The sequence below is a fragment of the Phascolarctos cinereus genome, unplaced genomic scaffold (genome assembly GCF_003287225.1).
Source record: "Phascolarctos cinereus isolate Bilbo 61053 unplaced genomic scaffold, phaCin_HiC Scaffold_3;HRSCAF=262, whole genome shotgun sequence".
In the NCBI taxonomy this organism is placed as follows: Eukaryota; Metazoa; Chordata; class Mammalia; order Diprotodontia; family Phascolarctidae; genus Phascolarctos; species Phascolarctos cinereus.
This window is the reverse complement of record NW_027555736.1, coordinates 180,323,277-180,349,975: the sequence shown is the minus strand read 5'-3', so window position 1 is coordinate 180,349,975 and position 26,699 is coordinate 180,323,277. Positions and strand designations below refer to the sequence as shown.

The window sequence follows — 26,699 nt, the reverse complement described above, 5'->3', positions numbered from 1 at the left end:
CCAATGCTCTTTCCTTATTTACAAGGGACTTTTTTGCTCCACAAAATATACGTGCAGAGTTTTGAAAATGTTATGCTGTCATTTTTTGTCTCTCAACATTTGTTAATATTAACAAAAAAACCATAATTTTATGAAAATAAAAGCTTTCTTTCTTCCACCATTGAGATATACAAGCAACTTTTAGGACTTACCGACTGGCACTTCTAGAATAAAGTCCGGTGTTTTGTCATAACCCTTTGCACGGAGTTGATCTTCATCTATGGTGAGAACAAATACTATTATTTATAACATTATTCCATTAACAAGACGGCAAAATAATTACTTTTCTTTTTTAAAAGATGCAAAAATTACTAATGCAGTCATACATATCCTTCTTACGTGTGCAATACTATGTCAGATTAAATGAATCTTCTTAGGAAACATGAAGCATGGATATAAAAATGCTTCTTTTGTCGCCTTTGCATTTTTATGTCTTCATTATAAACATCATTAATTCAAGCTGTCATACAGCACTTTTTTGTAACTGAAAATACTCAAAATAAAGAAATATATTTGCTGATTGAAAGAGGTAGCTTTCTCCCCCATCATGGAGCTTGCTAATAATGCTTAACAAGCTAATATTAATAGCTCTTAACAAGGTATAACATAGTTGTCTTTTAAAGTTTTGAATTAAAGGCTTTCATGATTTTTTTTAACAAGTTTTGCTTTGAATTAAAACTATGAAGTTGAAGAAAGGTTGATGAGGAAAGAATCAGAGTAGAGTATTAATCATACTGCTTAATTCTTTTGGCATGCTGTAGTTTGTGGCATTTACCAAAGTTTTACAACTAACATTATCTAATTTTGAAAAGTAAACATGCTTTGAGATTTGTTCTAAGTCCGTTCAATTCCTTGATCCTTTGCAAATATCAATGATCCATTAGAAAGGAAGTGAGGCTTTCCAAGACAGGGAAATGCAGAAAGCTAACAAAGTTGTGAAAACCAGCTAAGTGCTTAGTTTTAAAAAAAATCCTTCAATATTTTCAAAATGCTGTCCTTGACTTCTAATGCCATTACAATGTGATTTCTGAAATGAGGAGTTCTCCATTAGATTTTGGAGTGACCTGGTCATTCAATTCCAGACATGGCTTTCTGTCTTCACCCAACCTCAACTAATGGCCCAACCAAGTAACAAGGAAGGCTGTGTGGTCTCTTAACATCTACTGGGCTGTTGACATTGTCATGCATCCCATTCGCCTTTCTGCATCACCTTTGATTAAAATTAATGGCCCGTTCCCAATGTTGGGTAGCTTATTTCCAATCCATTTATCAGCCTAAGACAGTGGTTTCATGGCCAATGCTCAGAAACTCTGTTTTAGAACACTGTTGTGTGCATCTTGAAAGGTCAGCATTTTGAGCTTAAATAACCTTTTAATGACAAGAACAATATTTAAACTAGATCTTTAAGTGAAAATTTGTTATAAGTCGACAGCATTAAACCAAACCAAATCTCATGGCTGCTGGCATTTAAGGCACTTTCCTCCTTGAAGTAGAAGAAAAAGCCAAATGAACTTTTCAGATAATGAAACAGAAATAAAACTAATCTTACTAGGAAAAAAAAAAGCTCTGAAATCTAGATGAATATGTTTAGAAACTTTTTCTTTTTCCTAAATGGCAGTAAGACAACAAGAGCTAGAACATTTCATGGAAAAGGGAAATCATGAAATCATCTCTGTTCAGGTGCTCTGGTGCTGAAGCTCCAGGGAAATGATGAACAGTTTTAAAAGCTGGGTGGATGTTTGCAAAGGCAGATTAATTCTTATTTCAACTAACTTAATTTGATCAAACTTTGTGGATGTTTAAAATGTACTTTGAAAAGAAAAATTATGTTTCAGAGAGAAGTACAAAACAAATTTTTCAAAGGTGACCAAGCAATCCAATGTACCCGTCCAAATCCTTTGAAAAAGGAAATATAAAACTAATTAACTCACAGAACCAAGATCATGAACACAAATACCTATCATTTAAATTCTATAAATATGGGAAGAAAAACATAAAATACCAGGAGTGATAGTGGAATCTTCCTATACGTCCCTGGAGAATTTTAAGGTAGACAGACACTCACACAGGCAGGTTGGTTTGGATGGAATCCTGCCTGCAGGCAGGAGGGCAGATGACCTCTAGGGGTTCCTTTCATCTGCAAGCAATTTCATGTTTCCACTATGTAGAGAAGACTGGGTATTAGGGAATTTTAACAATGAATCTCTTGTTTTCTTTTACTCCATTACTTGTCTTGCTTCCCTTTCTCATCTAGACTTTGATTCAGTTTTCCTAGTCTAATATTTGGGGAAAAAAACCCCCAAAACTAAGACTACATGACTAAGTCCAAAGGACATGGCAGTCTAACAATAGTAGCTAATTTTTTAATGTTTATAAACTGCTTTCCTCACCACAATTCTATGAGGTAGGTAGGCCAAATATTAATATCATTATTCAGTAAATGACAAAACCAAGACTCAGCAGCAAAACTAGGAGCTCAGATTTGAACCCAGCTGTTTTGACTCTTAGCCCAGTGCTCTCTTTATTATGGAAAACTCTGAAGGCAGATTGGCGACCTGAAATTTCTGTTATCCTAAGAACATGCTACAAATAGAGGCTATGCTCCAAGAGGATCACTTGAAGAAAATGGGATGTCTAGCCTGAAGAGAAAAAGATTTAGGAGAGATATGATCATTGTCTTCAAGTATATGAAGTATTAACCTGAGGAAGACAGATTAGACTTACTCTGCTTGAAACCAAAGGGGAAAAGTAGGAACAAGAAGAAGAGGTTCCAGGGAGATACTCTTTTTGGTTGAATGTAACAACAGATTTCCTAACAATTATAGATGTTCAAAAGAAGAATGGGCTGCCTGAGGAGGTCATTGGAAGTCTTTGAGCAAAGGCTGGACAAGTACTTATTGATGATACTGTAGAAGGAATTCTTCCTCTTATATGGGTTGGACTACTTAGATGACCCTAACACCTCTTCCTACTTTGGGGTTCTGTGATCTCATGAGACCAAGTTCAATGCTTTTGCTCCTATTGCTTCCCTAATCAAAGTATAGGGAGAAGCATGTATGAGGAAGAAAAGATGTCCTGAGATCTTCACCTCTTTCATAAAGTTTACCTTACTGAGTGATGCTTTCCTGATTCAATGGCCAACCTACTCATGGAGCCAAAACTTTAGGAATATGATTTGTAGTTCAACTATTCATATATTCTTGAGTTGGATTCTTAATGTTGTGTTTTCCCTCAATGTATTCTCCTCCTTTCCATTTAACTGTGTTCTGCATAGGTATTTCTCCTGATCCTGAGGGTAAGGACTCTGCTGATTTTACTTTTTAAGCTTATTTTGGGTCATCACATTTTCATGATGTGACCTTAACCAAGATACTTGATGTCTTAGTCCCTGGTTTCATCCTCTAGAAAGGCAAAGGATATCGCCTCTATTGCTAATACACATGTATTGGTTGGAGTGTGTGTGTGTGTGTGTGTGTGGATGTGATACCAATAAAGCACTTAAATTATACTTTTTAAAAAGTAGGAGGAGATATCATGTAGATGGAAGGAATTCTCATTGTTAGACAATTCAACAAACATTTATTAAGGTCCCACTATTTACAAAGCATTCAGGTACAAATTAAAAAGTCAGGATCTTTGCTCTCAATGAGTTCACCTTCTTCCATACTGGTTAGTTAATTTCCAGTGAAGGATTTCGTTCCCTATCGCTAGCAAATATTGTGGAATGCAGGGGAAAGAGCACCATCTCTGACTTAGAGAACTTGGTTCCATATTCCAGTCTTCTTTTCAGTAAACCACATGGCTCTCTAACTGATGCTTTATCCAGGAAATTAATTTAATTTCCTCTCAATTAGAATGTTGTTGGGGCCTTTGGCTGACCACTAGGCTACAAGATCTTCTTGGAATGAGTTCACATTTGCACCAATAACACAGCAATTTGCAATCATCATCTTTTGTACATATACTACACAACCAGATCAATCTACCCTCAGACTAACTGGTCCTTTAGAACGCTCTTCCTCAGATCTATCTGGATGGCATTCTAAGTTGCCTGAAGTTTTGCAGAGTCCATTACAAGCATTTATTAAGCACTCCATTGTGTGCAAAACACCGCATTAGGTGCCAAGGATTCAAAGACAAAATGGAAGAAAAAACCAAAACTAGTCCCTAAATACAAGGAATTTACTTTCTACTGTAGGGAGAAAGATAAATGATCAGTTCTCAGTCTGTAAATCTATAGTCTTTTGGCTTTAGGATCTGTAGAGCCAATAAGAGCCTACTGAAGATGTGAATGGGACAGGGTGGGAGTTTGTTTAATGCGGACTCAGTTTCTTTCCTCCTTATTATACTCACATTACACCCAAAGCACAGAAGCAAAACAACAGATGAAAAAGGGACATGAGAAAAACCATCATCAGGGAGAGGCACAGGCTATATGATTTTTCATATCATTCAATGATTTGGAAGAGACCTTTAGCTGTTACGTAACCCACTTACTGACTTAAGACTCCAAAACGTGTACCCTAAGTTGCATTAAACCACTTGGAGCATAAATGCTATAATTATTGCTAAATAACAGCCAAAGATTCAGTGTTCAACAGGCAAGTAGTCAAGTAGGGTAATTCTGCAGTTATTTTATTCAAGTCAATCTGATTTCAATATTTGACACAGTGATTTTTCATCTAGAATGGGAAACTAGGTAGGCAAAACTCAGTTCAATGAGGTTAAGTCCAAGAGGACCAAAAACACATTGTGGTTTTGATGATGAATGGCGTTAGGGAAAGGAAAATAAAATCAAGGTCCTGCTCCTTTAAAGGCAATTGACATTTAGGATGTAGGATAAAGTAAACTCTTGGTTGTTTCTCTTTGAGGTAAAAATCCTAGTCAAAAAACTCAATGTCTTAATAGGTCGCTAAAGAGCTGGGTGAGATTCAATAGAAGGCAAAAAGAAAGATCCCTAGCTAAGTAGGGATCTTGTTCATTTACAGAAGAAATTGACGATGGGTGGGGAGGTGTCAATCTTCATTCCCTATAATCAAGGAAATTCTCAAAACCTCTATTAGATATTATACCACGATCACTTGTGAATGACTTAGCTATTCTCAGCAATACAATGATCCAAGACACTTTCAAAGGTCTCACAATGAAAAATGCTATCCACATTCAGAGAAAGAACTGAGTCTGAATGCAAATGGAAGCATACTATTTTTCACTTTATTTTTTGATTTTTTTTTGGTCTATTTTCTTTCCCAAAATGACTAATATGGAAATCTGTTTTGCATGATTACACATCTATAACCTATATCAAATTGCTTACCGTCTTAGGGAGAAGAGGGAGAAAGAAGGGAGAGAATTTGAAACTCAAAATTTAAAAAAGAATGTTTAAAATTGTTTTTACATGTAACTGGGAAAATATTATTTTAAAAAACAAACAAATCTCTATTAAAGCTCAGGAGAGAGATCTTTGAGATCATGGGATTTTGAACCTTTTTGAGTAACCCGGTCAGAGAATATCTATCTTGGCTGAGACAAGACTTTAATTTTTATTAAATAATCTTTATTAAATAGCTTGGGGTGGGAGGAGGGGTTTGGAAAAGCCAGAAATTATAGTGATACTTCAAGCACACAATTCAAAGGCTGTTGTTAGGCCCTTAAAGTTCAGACTTGACTATGACTCAAATTCCTCTGTGATTTGGCTCTTTGGTCTGTGCTTTCCTATATTACAGTGGACACATTAGCAGCCCCAAACTGGCTAATGAAATTTTTTTTTTTTTTTGGTGGTGGGAGGTAATTGGAGTTAGGACACATGCTCAGAGTCAGAAAGCTAATGAGTGTCTGAGGCCAGGTTAGAACTCAGGTCCTCCTGACTCCAGGGCCATTACTCTATCCACTGCACCACCTAGCTGCTCCTGTAATCTTTTTTAAAAAAACAAACAAACCATAATCATATCTTAGAAGTTATCATGTAGAACACAGATTCCTAACCTGGGATCCACGAACTTGGCTTGTGAAAACTGTATTTTAGCATAACTGGCTTCCTTTGTGATCCTATCTGTTTTATTTTATGTATGGATCCATAGGCATCACCAGACATTCAAAGATGTGTCTGTGTGTGTTTTGGGGTGGGGGTTGGGAAGGGGGGATTCATGACACAAAACAAGTTTAAGAACCTCTGCTTCAGAGTGTGCCAACTACACTAATGAATAAACTACTTCTTTTTGGAAGCATGTTAACTCATGGTACAGATTGGCTGATAAGGCTGTTTGTTGCTATTTGGTAAAATATGCTGGGTTCTGAGGCTTCATTTTCATTTTTTGAATACTTCTGGTTTTGAGAACTCATTGACCAGTTTTGCTATGTCTTAGCCAGATAGTCGTTGAGGATTGGCATGACATAGGTTGGCTCCCAGGATGCTGTGCTATCCTAAGTCTTTTTCTTTTTTAAACAAAAGAAACTAGGGTTAAGTGACTTGCCCACAGTCACAAAGATACTGTCAGAGGTAGAATTTGAAATGATGTCTTCTGACTCCAGAGCCAAGAAGCTCTCTAAAAATACAAACTAAAAACAACCCTGCCCCTTTCTTGATAGAAAATTGTTCTTAAGAGTAAAAGTTTCGGGGGTGGAGCCAAGATGGTGGAATAAAAGCAGTGACTTGCTTGAGCTCTCTTCTAAACCCCTCCAAATACCTGTAAAAAATGGCTCTAAACAAATTCTAGAGCAGCAGAACCCACAAAAAGACAGCAAAACAAATTTCCAGGTGAAAACAACCTGGATGGTTGATTGGAAAGGTTTATTATGCCAGGCTGGAAGAGAAGCACAGTTCAGTATGGGTGCTCAGGCAAAGACCAGGCCTCAGTGAACCTGGGGCAGGCCTCAGGGGACTGAATCATGGGCAGTTGTGGTGGTTTCCAGACTTCTCAATCCACACACACCAAAGACAGCTTAGAAAGTCAGCAGGAAATGTCTGGGACCACAGTAAGTGAGAAACTCGATCCCAGCCCAAGTCCTGGCGCAGCTCGAGGGTGGTGGCTGTGGGAGCTGCTTATGGAGCTCCCCCCCCCACAGACTGGAGGGGGAAATGAGTGGCTGATCAGAGGGGGGTTGCAGAGATCTCTTTGTTGGTGCAGAGGCAGGAATCTCTTGTTTTGCCCATGCTTGGATCTGGGTCACAATTTTGAATAGTGATCCTGGGGTGAGGAGGAGCGCTGGAATAGTGGAGCTGTAGTGGCTGTGGAGAGGGAATCTTCCTCACAGTTCCAAGGCAGTGGTCACTCATAGAACAGAACACAGGCCAGGAAAGGAGTAAACACTTTGCCCTTGGTTGTACCACCTTGGAAGAATTGAAAATTCATAGGTCCCTAGAAGTATATCTGAAAACAGCTGCACAAAACCCCCCAAAGCTTGGGACAGTACATTCTGACACTGGAAGCAGACCCCTACCTTAACAAAAGAGTTTAAAACTCAAGTAATTTGTCTGGGAACATAAGCAAATTGTGCAAAAAAAAAGTTAGACCATAGAATCTTTCTTGGGTGACAAAGAAGATCAAAACATACAACCAGAAGAAGACAACAAAGTCAAAACTCCTACATCCAAAGCCTCCAAGAAAAACAGGAAGGGGCCCAGGTGTTGGAAGAGCTCAGCAAGGATTTTGAGAAGCAAGTAAGAGAAGTAGATGAAAAACTAGGAAGAGAAATGAGAGTGATGCAAGAAAATCATCAAAAACAAGTCAACAGCTTGCTAAAGGAGACCCCAAAAAATACTGAAGAAAATAACCTAAACCAAATGGCAAAAGAGGTCCAAAAAGCCAATGAGGAGAACAATGCCTTAAAAAGTAGAATTGGCCAAATGGAAAAGGAAAGCCAAAAGCTCATTGAAGAAAATACTTCCTTAAAAATTAGAATGGAGGAAATGAAAGTTAGTGACTTTGAGAAATCAAGACATTGTAAAACAAAACCAAAAGAGTGAAAAAATAGAAGACAATGTAAAATATCTCATTGGAAAAAAAAACTGACCTAGAAAATAGATCCAAGAGAGGTAACTTAAAAATCATTGGACTATCTGAAAGCCATTATCAAAAAAAGAGCCTAGACATCATCTTTCAAGAAATTATCAAAGAAAACTGCCCTGATATTCTAGAACCAGAGGGTAAAATAGAAATTGAAAGATTCTACCAATCACTTCCTGAAAGAGATCCCCAAAGGAAAACACCTAGGAATATTGTAGCCAAATTCCAGAGTCCTCAGGTCAAGGAGAAAATATTGTAAGCAGCCAGAAAGAAACAATTCCAGCATTGTGGAAACAGAATCAGGATAACACAAGATTTAGCAGCTTCTACATTAAGGGACCAGAGGGCTTGGAATATGACATTCTGGAGATCAGAGGAGATAGGATTACAGCCAAGAATCACCTACCCAGCAAAACTGAGCATAATCCTTCAGGGGGGAAAATGGCCATTCAGTGTAATAGAGGACTTTCAAGTATTCTTGATGAAAAGACCAGAACTGAATAGGAAATTCGACTTTCAAGTACAAGACTCAAGAGAAGCATGAAGAGGTAAACAGGAAAGAGAAGTCATAAGGGACTTATTAAAGTTGAACTGCTTACATTTGTACATGGAAAGATGATATTTGTAACTCAGACCTTTCTCAGTATTAGAGTAGTTGGAGGGAAAAAAATTATATGTATATATACACATATATCTATATATACATATATAGACAGATTGATAGAGGGCACAGGGCGAGCTGAAGATGATATCTGAAGAATAAAATTAAGGGGTAAGAGAGGATTATACTGGGAAAAGGAAAAAGGGAGAGGTAGAATGAAGTAAATTATTTCACATAAAACAGATAAGAAAAGGCTTTTACAGTGGAGGGGAAGCAGGGGAAGGTGACAGGAAATGAGGGAATCTTATTCTCATTGGATTTGGCTTAAGGAGGGAATAACATACATACTCAATTGGGTATGGAAATCTATCTCACCCTAGGGGGGGAAATAGGGGTGAATGGGATAAGAGAGCAGGGGGATGATAGGGAGGAGGGCAGACTGGAGGAGGTGGTAATCAGAAGCAAACACTTCTAAGGAGGGACAGGGTCAAAAGAGAGAATAGAATAAATGGGGAGTGGAATAGGATTAAGAGAAATATACTTAGTTTTTCACAACATGACTACTATGGAAGTGTTTTTTATGACTCCACGTGTATAACCAATATTAAGTTGCTTGCCTTCTCAGTGAGGGTGGGTGAGGAGGGAAGAAGGGAGAATATTTGGAACCCAAAGTTTTAAAAACAAATGTTAAAAATTGTTTTCACGTGCAACTGGGAAATAAGACATACAGGCAATAGGGTACAGAAATCTATCCTGCCCTACAAGAAAATAGAAGAGGAAGGTGATGGGAGATAGAAGGGAGAGCAGATTAGGGGAAGGGGTATTCAGAATGCCCTTCATCTTGGGGTGGGTGGAGGGACAAGATGGGGAGAAAAAAAAAGAGTAAAGGTTTCTTTACCCTATGGATGTTAACTGAGAAGGGATAAAAGATAACATGGGTGTGTCAAAGTCATTTTCATGACAATAATAGGAGGGAGGTTTCCAGTTTCATCTATGGGTGCCTAATTCAGAGCATATTACTTATTTGGAAGAGAAGGGTCCTCCCTTTCTATGTCACAACTGGTAAACTAGGTTTACTATACTTTTCAACTGTTATCTACTCAATTAAAGCGTATAAAACATTCTACCTTAAAATGGAACAAATTCAATCCAATTCAATAATACTTGGCGTTCACCATGTGCAAATAAATAATGTTCTCTTCCTGAATGTTCATTTAATAGCAGACTTTTAGAGCTAGAAGAGACCTAAGGGATTATCTAATTCTACTCTGTGTTAGCACTGAGGAAACTGAGGTGCAGAGAAGTTAAGTGATTTGCCCAAGGTCACAGAGCTAGTTAGTGGAAGGGGTGGGATATGCTGTCTTTCTTAATTATGGTAAATTCTTGTGTAAGACTTTCAAAAATAAGGAAAAATAAAAATTCAAACACCCCAGTGGAGCTTCCCTAAAGATCTTTGGGGACAATCTCGGTGGATAGCCATCTGTTTGAAATTGTTTAGGTGACACTTGCCTGTAGGCAATGGAATGGACTAGATAATCTTTCAAGGTCATTTCCATCCATGTGTTTCAATGATTCTCTCTCCAGTTTAACCAAAATCAATATAGCTTTATTCACAGACACAACTGATGTTTAATTTTTAAATACAATAAAGGTCTTAGCTTATTTTTAAAACCTCATGACTACCTTTGGATGGGGAAAAAACAGAAATTGCTCGTGTGTAAAGAACATTTTGAAACTTTAATTCCTTTGGCTTTTTAATTACCTACCCCCCTCTTTCCCAAATACCCAAAATACCCAAACCAATTACATACCAATTACACAATTTCTTTCTTTCTTTTTTTTAAGTATAGGGTTGATTTTGAGTCATGAGGACAAAACACATCTGAAGTAAGTTAACATCTACTTAGAACTTCCAGAAGGACACAACAATTGACAAGGCAGTGGTTTGGATTTTTTTTGGAGGTGGTGGTGTTGTTTCGGCTATTTAAAAAGACTTCAGTTTAAGAAAGAAAGTCTTCCTTGTGGTAAAAGATTACACCAAGTTTCAGTTCACAGTGGCAAATTAAACGAAAGTAATGAAGATGAAAATTAAATCTGAAAATGTTTATCTAGAATTTTATCAAAGTAATACCTGTAAAATGGTATATAGATGATTTATAATGTATGGAAAACAGTCAACACTGTATATTTATGAAAATGGAAGATTACCCTCTTTCATGAATTACAATGCATCTTTTTTTTCTATTCTAGAGTTATTTCTTTGTTATTCTCTCTGAAACCATTTTAATGTTTAATCCTAGAAGCATTTTGGACTGGCCATGCCTTTCCACCTCCACACTTCCTAAAAGTAGACTTCACAGCTCTTTGTGCAAAACTTAGATTTGCATAATCAGTAAGGCGAATTTTTGAAGAGAAAGGGAACTTTGAGATCATCTAGTTTAACCTCATTTTGCAGATGAGAAAATAGGCCCAAGCCCCGGGTATCCTGAATTGAATTGACAAACCCCACAGTGCTAATTAGGGCTCACCCTCTAGACAAGACTCTTGCCCCATTCCCACTGTATTGTTGTATCATGAACAGTGAACCAACCCTTACTCCATGTCAAAGTCTTTTCTGCTGGTTAAGATCTAGTGAAACTTACACAAGGTTGACATAGTTTTAGAAGAGTCCAAGCAATGCGATGATGAAGCAGGACTTACAATGGATATCTATTAATATAAAACTAGTACGTTAACATAGTAATATATTACAGAATCATAATTTATATTTGTGCTTAATCCTATTTTAATAAAAACTATATTAACAATCAGATTTTTTAATTAACCAAATCTATTATTTCAATGGTGCAGGGCATTCCATTGATGAGAGAATCCCCTTCCAATGTTGATGACAAGCTATTCTGAAACTCATGTAGTCAATCCAATGATTGTTTCAAGGTCCTGAAACCAGTATGGGTCAGAGTTGGAACCTGAACTCTAATATTTCCTGACTCTGAAGCAGGCTTTTTCTTTTTTTCCCCACTGTGCTGATATGCCTTTCATTAAGATTATGTTAACATTATTACATTTGAATTTATAGTTCTCACCAAATAAAATCACTTGCATGTATACACAGGTTCAAAATGATAACTTCTAGAATCAAATATAAACTGCTCTGTTTAGCTTTTTAAAGGCCTTCAAACTTGGCCCCAATCTATCTTTCCAACCTTGTATATTATTTCCCTTCTGTACTCTGTCATCCAGCCAAAATGGCCTTCTCTCTTGTCCCTCCACCTCCCAGGTACATACCTTTGCACTGGCTATTCCTCATGCCTGAAATACACTGCCTCCTCACCTCCATTTTATAGAATCCCTCTCTTCCTTCAAGATACAGCTTTAAGTTGCATGAAGCCTTTCCTTATTCCTTCACTATTAGTGTTCCCCCTAACCCTCAGGGTTAGATATGTCATTAGGGTTAGGATTAGGGTTACAGTGAATTACTTTGTGTCTATAATCTCTCTCTGTCTCTGTCTCTCTCTCCTTGTTGTCTTCCATATTATAAAGTAAGCTCCTTGTGAGTAGGGATTATTTCATTTATTGTAATTAATTCTCAGCATCTGGCACATAGTAGGCAGTTTAATAAATGTTGGATGATTGATCACTCACAACCTTTGTCAATGTGACCCAATTACGAAGTACAAAATATATGCTGAGTCAGACTGCAGATGTGTAGTTCTAGAGCTTAACCCAGGCTGGTTGCTAACACCAATACTAATGGTGATAGGCAGCATTGTAAGAACAGGGTGAAGATAGTACTCATGCTAAATCAACTTAATTTAATATGGTAAGATAAGAAAAGCAATTGAATTGACAGTTATCAAAGAAAAAATGGAAGAAATGACCAGGAACAAGGGTGACATGTGTAATTATATAAAAATAAAAATGCGCAAAAAACCCCATCATCTCAAAAACTCAAAACATCATTGCTGAACACATCATATGAAAGCCTGACACAGAATTTACAGGAATGGATATAAAATTATAGGGTTCCAAAACTCAACCCTGGTTAATTTGGAAATCAGATTCTTTACATTTATTTAGCATGGCCCTTGGATGACATACATACATACAAGCTATTAGCCCATAAGGCTTTTTCCAGACCTTGTGGTCTTCTCAAATGGCCTATTTGAAACAAAGTTCCCCAATTCTATGACAGGGAATCAGAAAACTGGGAAGAATCTTTGAAGCACATTTCTCTGATAAATGTCTCATTTCCAAGATATGTAAGAAATAGCAACAATAGAACTGTATTACAAATTGAGAAATGACCAAAGGATATGACAGGCAGTTTTCAAGGGAAAAAATCCAAGCTATCAAGAGCCAGACGAAAAAAAATACTAATAATCGGGGGCAGTTAGGTGGCACAGTGGATAGAGCACTGGCCCTGAAGTCAGGAGGACCTGAGTTCAAATCTGGCCTCAGACCAAACACTTGACACTCACTAGCTCTGTGACCCTGGGAAAGTCACTTAACCCCAACTGCCTAAAAAAAAATACTAATAATCAGAGAAATGAAAATTAAAGCAACTCTGAGATTTCACATCATGCCTATCAAATTGGAAACATGACAAAAATGGAAGATGGCAATTGTTGGAGGGGCTGCAAGAAAATAGCCAACTTAATGCACTGCTGGTGGAACAGTTAATTGGCCTAGCCATTCTAGAAAGCAGTTTGGAACTGTGTACCAAAAGTCATTAAATTGAACATAACCTTTGATCCAGTAATAGCAATATTAGGCCAATGTTCCAAAGAAATCAAAGAACGAGGAAAAGGAGCTACATGCACACATATACATGTATATTCACACATGTATATACACACATATACATATATAAACACACACTTTTTTGTGATGGCAAAAAAAACCACAACAAAAACTAGAAACTAAGGGGGTACTGATAAATTGGGGAATGGCTAAACAAATGCTAGTATATTAATATAATGTAATACTATTGTAATATAAGGACATGAAGAATGGAATGGTTTCAGAGAAACCTGAGAGGACTTGTATGAACTGACGTATAAAGAAGTAAGCAGAAAGAATACAGAAAGCAGAAAGAAAGACAAAAAACTGGAACTCTGATCACTGCAATGCCCAGCCATAATTCCAAAAAACAACTGTTGAACTATGCTGTCTACTTCCTAATAGAGAGGTCTTAAGAGAAGACATACATTTTTGGACATAGACAATGAGAGAATTTATTTTGCTAGACTATGCATATTTGTTACAAGGCTTTTGTTTCTCCTTCTCCACCCCTAATAGAGAGGGCAGTAGAAAAGAGAGAAAATCAATGTTTCGTGATTAAAAAAAGTAAAATAAAAGTTACATTATAAAACAAAACAAAACAAGGCACTGTAACAGGACCTAGTGTAGGATATGAGAGATATGTATGGACAATTCATAACACTGTAAACATGGATTAAAAAGAAAACAAAAAAAACTTGAAAAATTATTCCACTCCACTAACAAAGTTATAAATTAAAACAATTCTGAAGTATCATCAAACTTAGCAAATAGATAAGTAAATATGACATCACAAGAAAAAATCCCCTATGTATTGTTAACGACATCGCAAATTATTGTATTTTTGGAGAGAAATTCATTAAGAAATAAAGGAGTAATAAAATTTGCTACACCTTTTGACGTAATAACCCAGCTACTGGCACCATTACATTTCTTAGTAGCATGTTACTTATGAACTAATAAATGAAGAGTAACAGTCTGGAGTCTTGTTAATAATAATTGTCTACGGTAAAGTGGAAAGTTCATTGGTCTGGAGTTAGAGACCTTAGGTTCAAATGGCTGTTTTCACATTTACTAGCTGTGTGTGACCTTAGGCAAATAATCTAATTTCTTTGGTCCCAGTTTCTTCACGTGTCCAATAAGGGGGTTGGACTTGATGGCCTCTATGGTCCCTTCAAGCTCTAGATCGATGATCCCATGCATTTTTCCCCCCGTTTCCTCCCACAACGTGACAACAGTAGTGGCACAAGATTGCATTAGAGCAGAAGTCTCTAAATGGTCAACATATCAACTGATCACTGGGAAGACATCGCCACAGATGCCAGCCCTTACAGGGCTCATATTCTCTCCTCCCTTACTCTGTCCCAGCCCTGCACTGATGTGAAAACTTTGTGGAGATAAAAAGTAGCTGTTTTCCACCAAAAGGTTGGCAGTCATGGTATTAGAGTGATAGTGATCACATCAGTAGCTTATATTGCTCCTGCTGATGGAGGGTTCTAGGCTGTTCGTGATTTTGGCCTTAAGTCAAGGTAAACCTAAGAACAGGAGCAGGAGCAACAGCAGCCTGGAAGAGACATAACAGAAGAGTGACCGGGAAGATGATCTTTAAATCTTGGTAGCACCTAACCTGGGCCAGGATGCTCAAGCCATCAACTACCTATGTCTTTTGAGTTTCAAGAAAAGGACATACATAAGTATCATTATCATAGTCCCTTGACATTTCTGCTCCCTTAGGAAGGAGGAGAATTGGCCCATTTTTTTTTAAAGACTACTACAATAATTACGATGAGAATCACATCTTATTTTTAACCTTCAGAAAGGGTAGAATTTAAATAACAGCTAATGCCTCATGGAATAACCATCTTTCTCAATTCACTTCAGCCTATATAATCATATGTTTTATTTCTAGTCTCTCCTCTACTGCTAACATCTGCATGTAAACAGGATCTTTGTATTCTAAATCTCATCTGCTCCTGCTGCCTATTCTTCACCTGAAGTCATAATCCTCTGTTTGTCACATCATAATCACTTCCCCAGCAGAGGATTGTTGCTTCAGGTGGCGAATAAAGCAGCAGGAGCAGATGAACTCTTAGGAAACAAAGATCCTAATTTCTTACAGCAAGGGACATCCTTCACTAAGCCTATTCAGTTTTATATATTATACCCTCCTGGAGTCCCACAGAGTATTTACATGAGAGCGGAAAAGGACCCATGTAAAATATGCTGGTTTGACATGAGGCATGACCAAACATAGGGGGGATAAAGCAAATGCTTCTAAGGTGTCACTCAAAGTAATTGTCAGCTGCTCCCAACAGGGTAACATTTATTGGAAAGAGAAAAAAATTTTTTTTTCTAGTGCATCCTTATTAAGGCAGCCAAACTTAACGAGAATGTGTACCAGCTACTGGTCTTGGTGCTACCTAATGAAAGCTTTTCCCACCTGGAAGTCTGCCAATTCGTGGAAGGTGAGGGAAAAGCAATGGTTTATCTTCTTTGTCTTTGTCAGAAATGTCTTTTTCTTTTCTTATTTTCTCCAGCCATATATGTACTCTTGTCCTGTTCCTATTTCTCAGGTCTTTTCCTCTTTGCTTTCTTATCCAAAGCTCCCACAAACCAAAGAGAAGAAAGCCCAGGAAACAGTCTCATTATTCATTTACTACATAAATTATTATAATTTCCATTGGGAGAACAAAACATATTTTCCACATCTACAAGCTGGAAGTGGGATGGATTACTGCAGTGTTTTAACTATTTCACATGGGTCCTATGAGGAGGACCACAATACCTAATGGTCAGTGGAAAGTCTGTGAAGAATCTTATTTGCCTCAGAGCAACGATGTTATATAAATTCAATGCTAGGCTCAAGATTCTGATCACATTACTGGCAAAATGAACTCTGGATAACTGGCAGGCAGGCACATCTAGATTTATCATCTGCTGACACTACACCTGGTCACTTTGTAACCAGTTAGCTCAGATTGTTAGAATATAATGAGAATGAGATCATCTTGAAAACCCATGTCATTTGGTCACAAATGAGGGGCACTTGGTGAGAAAATCTGAATGGGTTAACACAAGTCCATCAACACTCCTAGAAAAGTCATATGGTATGACCCATGGATATTAATTCAAGTGTGAAGGGAAATTATTGACTGTTAACATTTGACCTAATTGCTTGGGTATAATGGTTTGCTTAAAAACAGGAGCATAATAACTGTCACAAATTTATAGATTTCCTTTCCTCCAAGGAGCTCAAAGAACTTTTTCTTTTAAATTCACTTACTTTCACAAATAGCTAAAGTCCTTTAGTTCCCATGGGATTTAAAATGTGCTAGAATTCCAGATTCCATTTTAAAAAGTAAAATTCAAATTAACTATGTTGGTAAGACAAGTTGCCAATAACAAGGGTCAGGGTCATGTCGTCCTTTGAACAATGATAAAAATCCTTGGCAAGATAACTATTTATTGAAATTTAACCAAAATTAGGTCAGAAAATATTGTTCTTTAAAAAACAGGGGAGCAGGAGACTTTTGTCTTTTGGCGACAAAAAGAAAAAAGTGGACATTACATTGGAAAAGTCAATAATAAGATAGGCTGGGTTGACAGTTAAGAAAGGGAAAGCTATGAGAAAAGTTATGATTCTTAGTATTTGAAAGGCTAGTACATAAACTATGACTAATGAGTGGATGGGGTGTTTATCACTGGAAATCCCATGGGATTGGAAACACCAGGTGAAGCAGTTTATGTCTGATCACAAGAGAGTCTGAAGAAAAACAAACATATTTGGTGCAGCTCTGTTATAAGATTCAAAGTGTACATGTGTAAATAAGGAAGATCAGACTCAAGTGTCTACTTATTTACCAGTATTTTACCATTTGATTTTAAATGATGTACTATCTAAATTTGCCTGGCATAGTACTTTAGGCCCAATTAATCATTATGAAGGGGCATTTGTAAGCTGAAAAGATGACTACCCCATAACAATATTTCATACCAGGCACTGCATTTTCATGTTTTAATCTTAAATAAACACGTGCTAATTCAGTACTATAATAAAATACTTAAAATGCATAGAATAAATTAACCACCTTCTTTACATGCTGATAAGATACCTAGCTTTACTATTACTAAATATGAGAACAAAAGGGCACAGTCAAACTTCTTATAGTTAATTGATTTTTAAGGTTAAGTAAAGGTTATCATCTTTGGGCATGATTCAATAAAATAATTAAGTCCAGTTTCCATATTACAGATTGTTGAATGAGTACAAAGAAAAAAAGAAAGAAAAAAAAAGAATTATAGTTAAAAAGAGCTACTTCTGAATCAACATGACTCATTCTATCTCCTCACAGTCCTACCTATCATCCTCCCCAACAAGAACTAGGTGTCCTATGATGGGTTCCATAGGTGTGCACAGAGCGCAGGCCAGCCCACCTCCTATATACATCTAGGGGTAATTTTGAATACCTTCCTAGAAGCAGATCTTGTCAGTTTACTTTGGAAACGATTTCATTAATAGTTCTTAAAAAAAAAACACCAAGAAATTGTCTGTTTTCTGTACAATGGTAAAATATTCCATGTGCCATACCATATGTATTACTCTTCCTCTTTGTCACACCTATCTATGTATCTATCTCTGTGGTCTCCTTACCATCTCACTCTCTTGTGTTATAATCTCTTGTTTATTTATGCATTCATTCATTCAGCTTTTAGGCAACTGGGGTTAAGTGACTTGCCCAAGGTCACACAGCTAGTAAGTGTTAAGTGTTTGGTCTGAGGCCAGATCTGAACTCAGGTCCTCCTGACTTCAGGGCTGGTGCTCTATCCACTCTGCCACCTAACTGCCCCGTTCTTTTAGGAACGCAAGATTGCTACAAATGAAATCTAACCATAATAATAATAGCTGACTGCCATCACAACAAAAATAAACTCGAACTAAGCACTTGCAATAATAACAACAATAATAATATATAACATACAACTTGTGGTCCCAAAACTTCAAAGGGATAAAGCTAGTACCTGAACCCAGATCCTCTTATGGTAAAACCAGTGCTAGGCATCAAGGCATCCTTTAATTTCAGTGAAATTATTGTTTCTAAAATGCTTTCCAGTTTCAAATGCTAGGTATTTACCTTCCTCCCTCTTGGACACTGGAATTACAGGTAAAAGAATGGAGGATTTTTTTTTTTTGCTAAAAGCTAGTGATTTAAAAGGACATTAGGTGAGTCTGGAGGGAAAAACAGGGAGGGATAAAATGCCTACTCTCAATTGTCCACTTCTCATTCTGTTTCTTCACAATACCCTTTTACCTCTCATCCTGTTAAATCTTTATGGACTAGCACTTGAGGTTTTTATTTTCTACCATGATGTTTTAACTTGATCCCCACATCTATCTTTTATTAGGTGTGCTCTGTAAAGCATCATACCTATTCTGGTGTAAGCAGAAGCACAGCCTATATTAACCAAATATTTGATATCACAACTTTTTTTTTTCATTTTTCCTTCTGCTAGAAAAAGAGGGCAGCGAACATTGATGGGAGGGCATAACGACTTACAGAAAAGTGCACAACAAACATACATGGAAATTGATGAAGCCTCACCTCTAAAACAGCAGTTTATAGACAAGATGGATCATCAACAATATAAAGACCCAACATGTATGTGTTTCTCAAAGGTCATCATTGTGCCTTGGAAATATCAGGCCACTTCTATAGTTCTCATATCCCTGGACCACTATCACACATAAAAACCAGAGAAATCTTTCTGCGGTCCCTGGAAATATTCATGTCAATGAGCTACACGTGGAAATTTTCTCTTGGATGCTTTGACCACTCTCAATGTTGGTTTTAACCTCCAGGCTGGCTCCTTCATAGCCTTCTTTATTCATAGCATTTCTCAGTGACTCATGATTGGCACACCCTATTCAAGAGATACAAATGAGCTAAACGCTCTGGTGTAAAGTTAGACCCAGAACTATGCCCTTTGCCTACCTGTCTGGAGAGAGCTCCTGGTTCTATGCTGATTGACTGGGGAAGAAGACCTGAGTAAAGTGCACAGTTTAGGAGATAGGCAGAGGATATGGGTCTGAGGTACTGGACTCAACTCATTTTTCTAAAGCAACTGAGTAACATAGTAGACAGAGTATTGGATTTGAAATAAAAAAAGACTAGAGTTCAAATCATGCCTCAGTCACTTATTAGCTGTGTGACCCCCTAGGATGGTCATTTAATATCTCTCAGTCTGTTTCTCCATCTGTAAAATGGGTATAATAACAGTACCTACCACTCAGGATTGTGAGGAGCAAATGAGAAGAGTGCTTTGAAAAATTTCTTTGTAAAAGTGCTGTCTATTATTTTAAGGGACAGGGTGGTATGATGATTGTAGCAAAAGTGGCTAGGGAAATAGGCCAAAAGATTGGTGAGGTGTAGGTGTTTGGCTGGTGATGTAATAATACCTAGCATTTATAGGGCGCTTTAAAGTTTGCAAAGTCTTTTACCTCTATTATATGATTTGAATCTCAAAACCACCCAGTGAGGTAGATGCTATTATTAAAAACTTCAATTTTCAGATATGGGAACTAAGGCCAAGAGAGGTTAAGTGACTTTTGGCCCAAGGTCCCACAGCTGTTAAGTGTTTGAGGCAGAATTAGAATTCAGTTCTTCTAGACTCTAAGTCCATCACTAATTCCTATAGTAATTAGTGACCAATTACTAATGGCCTGATAGTGACCCTTTCACTATCACCTACTTTCTAACTCTAACTCAATCTATCTTCTAACCCAATGTTCCATTTGCTATCTGACCCCTGACTGAAAACTGAAATAAGATGTTGCTAGAAGTTCCTGCCCTATGGTTCATTAACATTATTGTCTAGCCTGGGATGCTTCCTGGGATAATTCCCAAAACTCCAGGAATGCAAGAGCTCTGAACCTGTCCTGAATTATTCTGATAGATACAACCCAAAACACAATCCCTTGGATTTCTTCCATTTATTGTAGTGTTTGTACTTCATGGCTACTTTCCTCTTCAAATGCTTTGATGTTTGATTTTTTCCTTCCCATGTGAAATATCTTATTGCTTTTATTTATTGAAATTTATTGCACTGACTTGAGACCATTTCCCTAATTCATCAACTTCACACTATGTTTTAATTCCAGCCAAACTGTTGCGTCTAAAATGCCTTCCAGCTTCAAATCATCTGTAATCTGATAACATTTTTAACTCCTTCATCCAACTCATTAATAAAAATATTGAGAATTGAATCCAAAAAGGCCCCCCACAGAACCTTTTCTCAACGTGGCACTAGACCATTAATAATTGCTCTATATTTGATTTTTCTTCACCAATTCTTTGTCTACTTGATACAAAGCCAATATAATCCAATGTGCTTTGATTTCCTCTTAAGGCTATAATGTAGAGTTTCCTTAAATATCCAAATGAAATAGGTAGAAGTAATTTTGTAATACTGTGTGCTTAGGATTTTAAACAAACTGAGGGCTTCTCTTCTCCCTGCCACCTCACCCTGTATATCAAGAATGGCCATTTACCATTTTCGAAGTCCAAATTGTTTTTAGTCAGTTGTCATTTTTTTCCAGTCTTCTGTATAAAAGCTATCACATAACTTTTATTTAAGTGGGAGTTAGCTTCTGATACTGAACAAATATTAAAAGGAAAAATATCTGGCAAAACACTTATAAACACACAGATACCCACCATTTATTCTATTTTATTTGAATCTAAAATAAGAATAATATTTTTTAAATCAATAAAAAACAGCTTAATGATTCTTTTACTTCCCATCAAAAAAATCCTAAAGGATTCTAGATGATTATTAAAAATCAGAAAAACATACCTTAATGTGAATTTTTCTAGCCAAATATTTTTAATACATAAAGCATTTTATGGATACTATTTCTTCAGTCCCCTTCTAACTCTCATAAGGCCTAGATTATAGTTAATATCTCATGACACCAAAAGTAATACTGCAACAGATATTAAAGCATTTTTTCAGATACTTATTCTATAAAATATTAATTGCAAGCCTCTGCATGTGCTGTATATATAGAGGATTAGGTAACTGAGTTCCTGCTCAGTTCTAAATCAATAAAAGATAACATGTACACCATCAATCATCCTTTACTCTTTCTTTAGTACATAATACAGTGCAATCTGAGATGTGTGTGTGTGTGTGTGTGTGTGTGTGTGTGTGTGTGTATTTTTTTAATCATTCACTAGAGATATGTGAAGCCAAAGGAGATCTGCTTGGCTATCAGTACTTACCCAGGAAGGACAGGTTTCTCTCTAGAAGCAAGTCTCTCAGCAGGACTTCATGTTCATGTCCGATGGCGCTAGATAGTTAAGGTGGGTAACAAGGCTGTCATTAAACAAAAAAAATGGTACCAACACAAATACAGGTCCATCCAAGAGAGTGAAATGGTGATTCCTCTATTCGCCTACCATTGTTTGGGAATGAGATATTCTGGACCATAGAATTATCCGAGAAACAGAAGTTCACACATTTGAGTGACAAAAGTTTACTGTAATTATTAAATACATGGGTAAGAACTGGAGCTGTGATTTCACTGATATAGGGAATTCCTCTATGGAGAGAGAGAGAGGGAGGGAGAGGGAGAAAGAGAGGGAGGGAGGGGGAGAGAGAGAGAGAGAGAGAGAGAGAGAGAGAGAGAGAGAGAGAGAGAGAGAGAGAGAGAGAGAAAGCATTTATCAGGGGCTTAGTATTTATCAGGCATTGCGCTAAGTATGGAGACACGTATACAAACCAAAAAGACAATTCTACCCCTCAAGGAGCTTGCATGCTAATAAGAAAAATCCCTCTGTCCATGTAGGTTGGCACCTTCTCTGCAACTTATATAGTATTAGAGAGTTACCTAGGGCACTGAGAGGGTGAGTGAGTGATTTGCCCAGATTCTCATAGACAATACATATCAAAAGTGGGACTTAGGTCAGGTCTTTCTGTCTCTAAGGCCAGTTTTCCATTCATAATGTTATGATGCCTCTCTTTAAAAACCCATGTACATATATCACATATAATTTAAATTGATATAAAGATAACAACCTTTTCCTTGGCAATTCAGGGTAATCACTGTAAATATCTCTCTTTGTATTATGCTGGAATACAGAGAGCAGTTCTCTATCTGCTTTTGAATTTTTCTGCCTTCTCCCTTGCTGTCAGGCACAGGTATCGGAAAAGCAACAATAATCAGCACCTGTTGCTTAACAGTATCTTCCACCCTCCCTTCTAGGGTACTCCCCCTTCAGTCAACTGTGGTCTAGGAAGTAAAATAACTAAGCTTATTAATAATTATATTTAAATAATAATACAAATAGTAAATATTATAAATAATAAACATTATGATACATAAATAATAATTAATAATAATCAATAAAGATCTGAGTGAGTGCCTCAGGGACTGAATTTAGCACTGCAACTCTAGAAGAGCTATTTCAGGTTTCTTGTGATCTTTTCTACTTCCAGATTTTCAGCTGTGTTGGCTGAGGTTGCCTTAGAAACCCAACCTCTGTATAAATCGGCTATTATTATATTCACACACATAAAGGGGAGAAAAATAAAAGAGCTTACATTTATATAGCACTTTAAGGTTTAGACAATGTTTTACTTTCAACAGCCCTATGAGATAGGTAGGTAATGGAAACACTAATATTCCCATTCTACAGGTGCTGATTTAGGATTAAAAATGGTAAAGTCACTCGATCAATGCCAGAAAGCTAGTAATTGTCAGAGCTAGAAATTAAACCCAATTTCCATGTCAGTAGGTCCAGGGGCTCTTTCAGTTAAAGTTAACTACACTGCCTTTTCCCTAGTTTCTTAACTAGTTCGGACAAAATCATTTGTTATCAATTTTCCAGATAATTACCTAAATTCCTCATTTCACCTTGACAGTGTTGGCCTGGCCTGCATCATAACTTACTCTATGGTTTACAGCAGATTCTTTGAGCCTGATTATACACATCTTAAGACTTCAGCTTCGATAAAAATAGAGGTTATTTGTGGGCAGCGACTATAGAATTCTTTTGTTCTTTATCAACAAGTATAAGTCAGAGCACTGAACTTGGAGTCCAAAGGCCTGGGTAGGTTGGAGTCCCTATTGGCCCTCATCTTAACCTTCATACAACAGGCAAGTCACATAACTTCTCTGATCTTTGGATTTGTACAATTGGAGGGGCAAGTGTGTGCACAATAACCTCAGAGGGTTCTTCTGAGGAAAAGCCTTTGTAAAGTGTGAAGCATTAAGATTTTATCATTGTTTAAAAAAACACAACTTACAATTTATAGGATATTGACACATGTTACTTATCAGAGAAAGTTGTGAGAGACTACAGGAACTATTACCTCTTTTGATGTTTTCTTTTCTTTCTTTGGGTGCTCTTAAATGCAGTTTCTCATCTTTAATTTCTAATATCAATACCTTCCCCCAACACTTTCTTTTTGAAAATAAAGTTACAAAATTTTCATGCTTTTGTAGAATTCACTGAAGTAATTTGATTAATACTACTCAAGCATATGTGATTACTTGGGACATCCCACATTTGAGACCTAAATTATTTACCTCTATCCCACATAAAATACGCCTTCACTTTTATGGCTGTAAATTATTTACATCCAAAATGTTGAATCATGAAACTGAGGTTACTGATGGCACAGAAATGAAACCCACAGCATTTTAAGCTTCCGGCATTATTACCTTTCCCTTCACACTGTGTCCAGAAGTTACTTTGGAAAGCTGAAGTAGAGAGTTTCCTACTTATTCTATGTCTGTAGACAGGGTGGAAGGAAAGGAAGACAAGATATAAGGTGAAAAGAGGGGGGAAAAAAGGAAGAACAATAACTATTGATACTTATTTTTGGTACTCATTTTTCCTATTAGCAAATAATCAGTTTTTCCTTTCATTCTACATAGAAAATTATGGTGGCCATATTTTTGTATGGAATAAAAAGGCTTTATACCTATCATTTTAAATAAATGTGTGCTTTTCTGTCTCATGAACTGCTGTAGTTTGCTGAACATGAGCAATGTAAATATCACAGAACTCAGAGAATAGCATATGAATTCCATGTTTCCTGTCATGAGAAAATAGTAATTCTATTTAGAGTAAAATAAAATATTTGATGAAAATCTCATACCCTGTGTGTTTCTTGTTGATCAGTCAAGGTCACTGATGCAAGATCATAGAATAATACAGTTGGAAGAGAACTTAGAGGCCACCTACTCCACTTACTTATTCTCCATGCCTTCCCCCCCCCATTTCCATTTCATAGATGAAAAAACTGAGGGTCTAGCAAGGTCAAGTAACTTGCCTAAGGTCATACAAACAGTAAACATCAGAAGTGGAACTTGTATTTGTATTTGTATTTTTTTTTGGTGGGGGAGAGAATGATCTGTGATTATATCTGTATAGAAACTTCTGGCATGGGAACTCCTTCTACCAATAAGATTGTCAACTCATCTGTAATTTACAGTCTTAGAGAGTTGCCTAGGGCATCAAATATGCTGTTCAGTGACCTGCCTATGGTCACACAGAAAGGATATATCAGAGTCTAGACTTGAATCCTGGTCTCACTGACTCTGATTCCAAGGCTAGTCCTTCATACACTACTCCATGCTGCCTCAAAGAATGTAAAACTACCCCCAAAAATCTGCAATATCTCTGTGTAAAAACAAAACTCCAGAATGTAACATCCATTCTATCATAGTTAGCATGCTAAAAATAACGGCTAATTTAAACTTTGGGGAAAAATCTATTCCTTTATGATGTTTTACTTGCTATAAATTTAGATAAAGTGCAAGGACTGGAAAATAAAGCTTGTAAAAAACCAGTAATTTTACTAGCAACAGTCATCATGGAACTGCAAAAAACATAATCTAGTGAAATCCATTTACATACATCTATCACTGTCTTTATCAGTTGAAATCATGTCCTACATTAAACTCTACTGGCAATAACAGAGCCAAAAAGGGAAATTGAATGATAGCAAAAATGTAAGGAAAATACTGCAAACAGAATTTATAATGCACCATAAGCAGAAACACTTAGACTTAGTCTATAATAATACCTATTATTGATGTATGGCAGTGACCATGGGGCAAAACTTGTAAATAACCTCACAAGCCATTTTCTACTCCAGCAGTACAGCAATCTAGTTTCCCGTAAGCATCTGAACTATTACTGAAAAATAGCCTCCTGGCATTTACAAAGAGGTTGACTTCATACTTTAGTCCATGCATTTATAATTAGAGAGTTATATTTAAAATCAATATGCAATCCTTCAGAAGACATTATGCTTTTAAAACCTTAACTTTAAATTGATTTTTAACTATTTTATGTGCTTTAAAATTAACATCTAATTCAGCACCAGATACTCTGAGACAACATTAGTTGTAATACAAATGTGCTGAACATGAGGTTGGCAAACTTTTAAGATTTCTAGCACTCTCGTTAATTTGATGACAGGGATAGAGATGTTGTCTCTCTTTGGTGTAATGGAAAGATGTGTTGAAGCTAGTTCTGTCTTTTTATTAATTCTCAAAAGATTTTGGTTACATGTAATTACACAACTCAACTTAACAGGCATTAAATATCTTACAGCCCTCCATTAAAGACAAAAAAAAATCAGAGTTAAGTTTATATTTGAAGGATAGAGAAAAAGGTATTCAAGCAGTATCTATAGAACAACAAACATTTATTATGAAATTACAAGTCTATGCACTGTTGTAGTTTCCTAAGGGTGCAGGGGAGGGGGGAATTTGTTTGGGTTTGATAAGACCCATGAAAGGCTTCTAGAGGAATGCCTCCCAATTAGCTATCAATGAGACTCTGGCCTTGGTCAGGCAACTTATTTTTAGTTTCATCTACACTGACCAAAAACATGCAATGGGGGAAAAAATCAGTATTTGGAAATTAAACTGAACACAAAAATTTGGGCCAATGACTTCATACTGTTTGTTACACCTTAATATAAAGAAAGGCTTTGTCCCCTAGAATACCAGTCTTGGAATCAGGAAGACCAGAACTCAAATTCTCTTTCTGACACATGTTAGTTGTTTAACCATGGGTAAGTCACTCAAACTGTTCTACTGGACCAGGCAACTCTAGGACTATGTTACAAATAAGTCATGACTCTGCCATGGTGGAAGAAGAATCCGATGTTGAAAAAAAAACACAGTTCTAGATCACTATTTTCCTTGCCCTTTCCCCTACTCTCTCCCTACAAAGAAGCCTCAAAATGAAAAT

At 36.8% G+C, this 26,699-nt stretch overlaps 1 protein-coding gene across 6 annotated transcripts in view; it reads right to left on the bottom strand.

Annotated features, from left to right (window-relative positions):
* Window positions 1-26,699, bottom strand: part of CDIN1 (CDAN1 interacting nuclease 1) — a 337,401-nt gene that overhangs the window by 176,646 nt on the left and 134,056 nt on the right. For all 6 annotated transcript variants that reach the window (XM_020993328.2, XM_078151316.1, XM_020993007.2 and 3 more), the window contains 2 exons: window positions 21,708-21,775; window positions 192-257 (listed from right to left, as the gene is read on the bottom strand). In XM_020993328.2, the coding sequence (XP_020848987.1) occupies window positions 192-257; window positions 21,708-21,775 (134 nt within the window). The remainder of the gene's footprint in view (window positions 1-191; window positions 258-21,707; window positions 21,776-26,699) is intronic.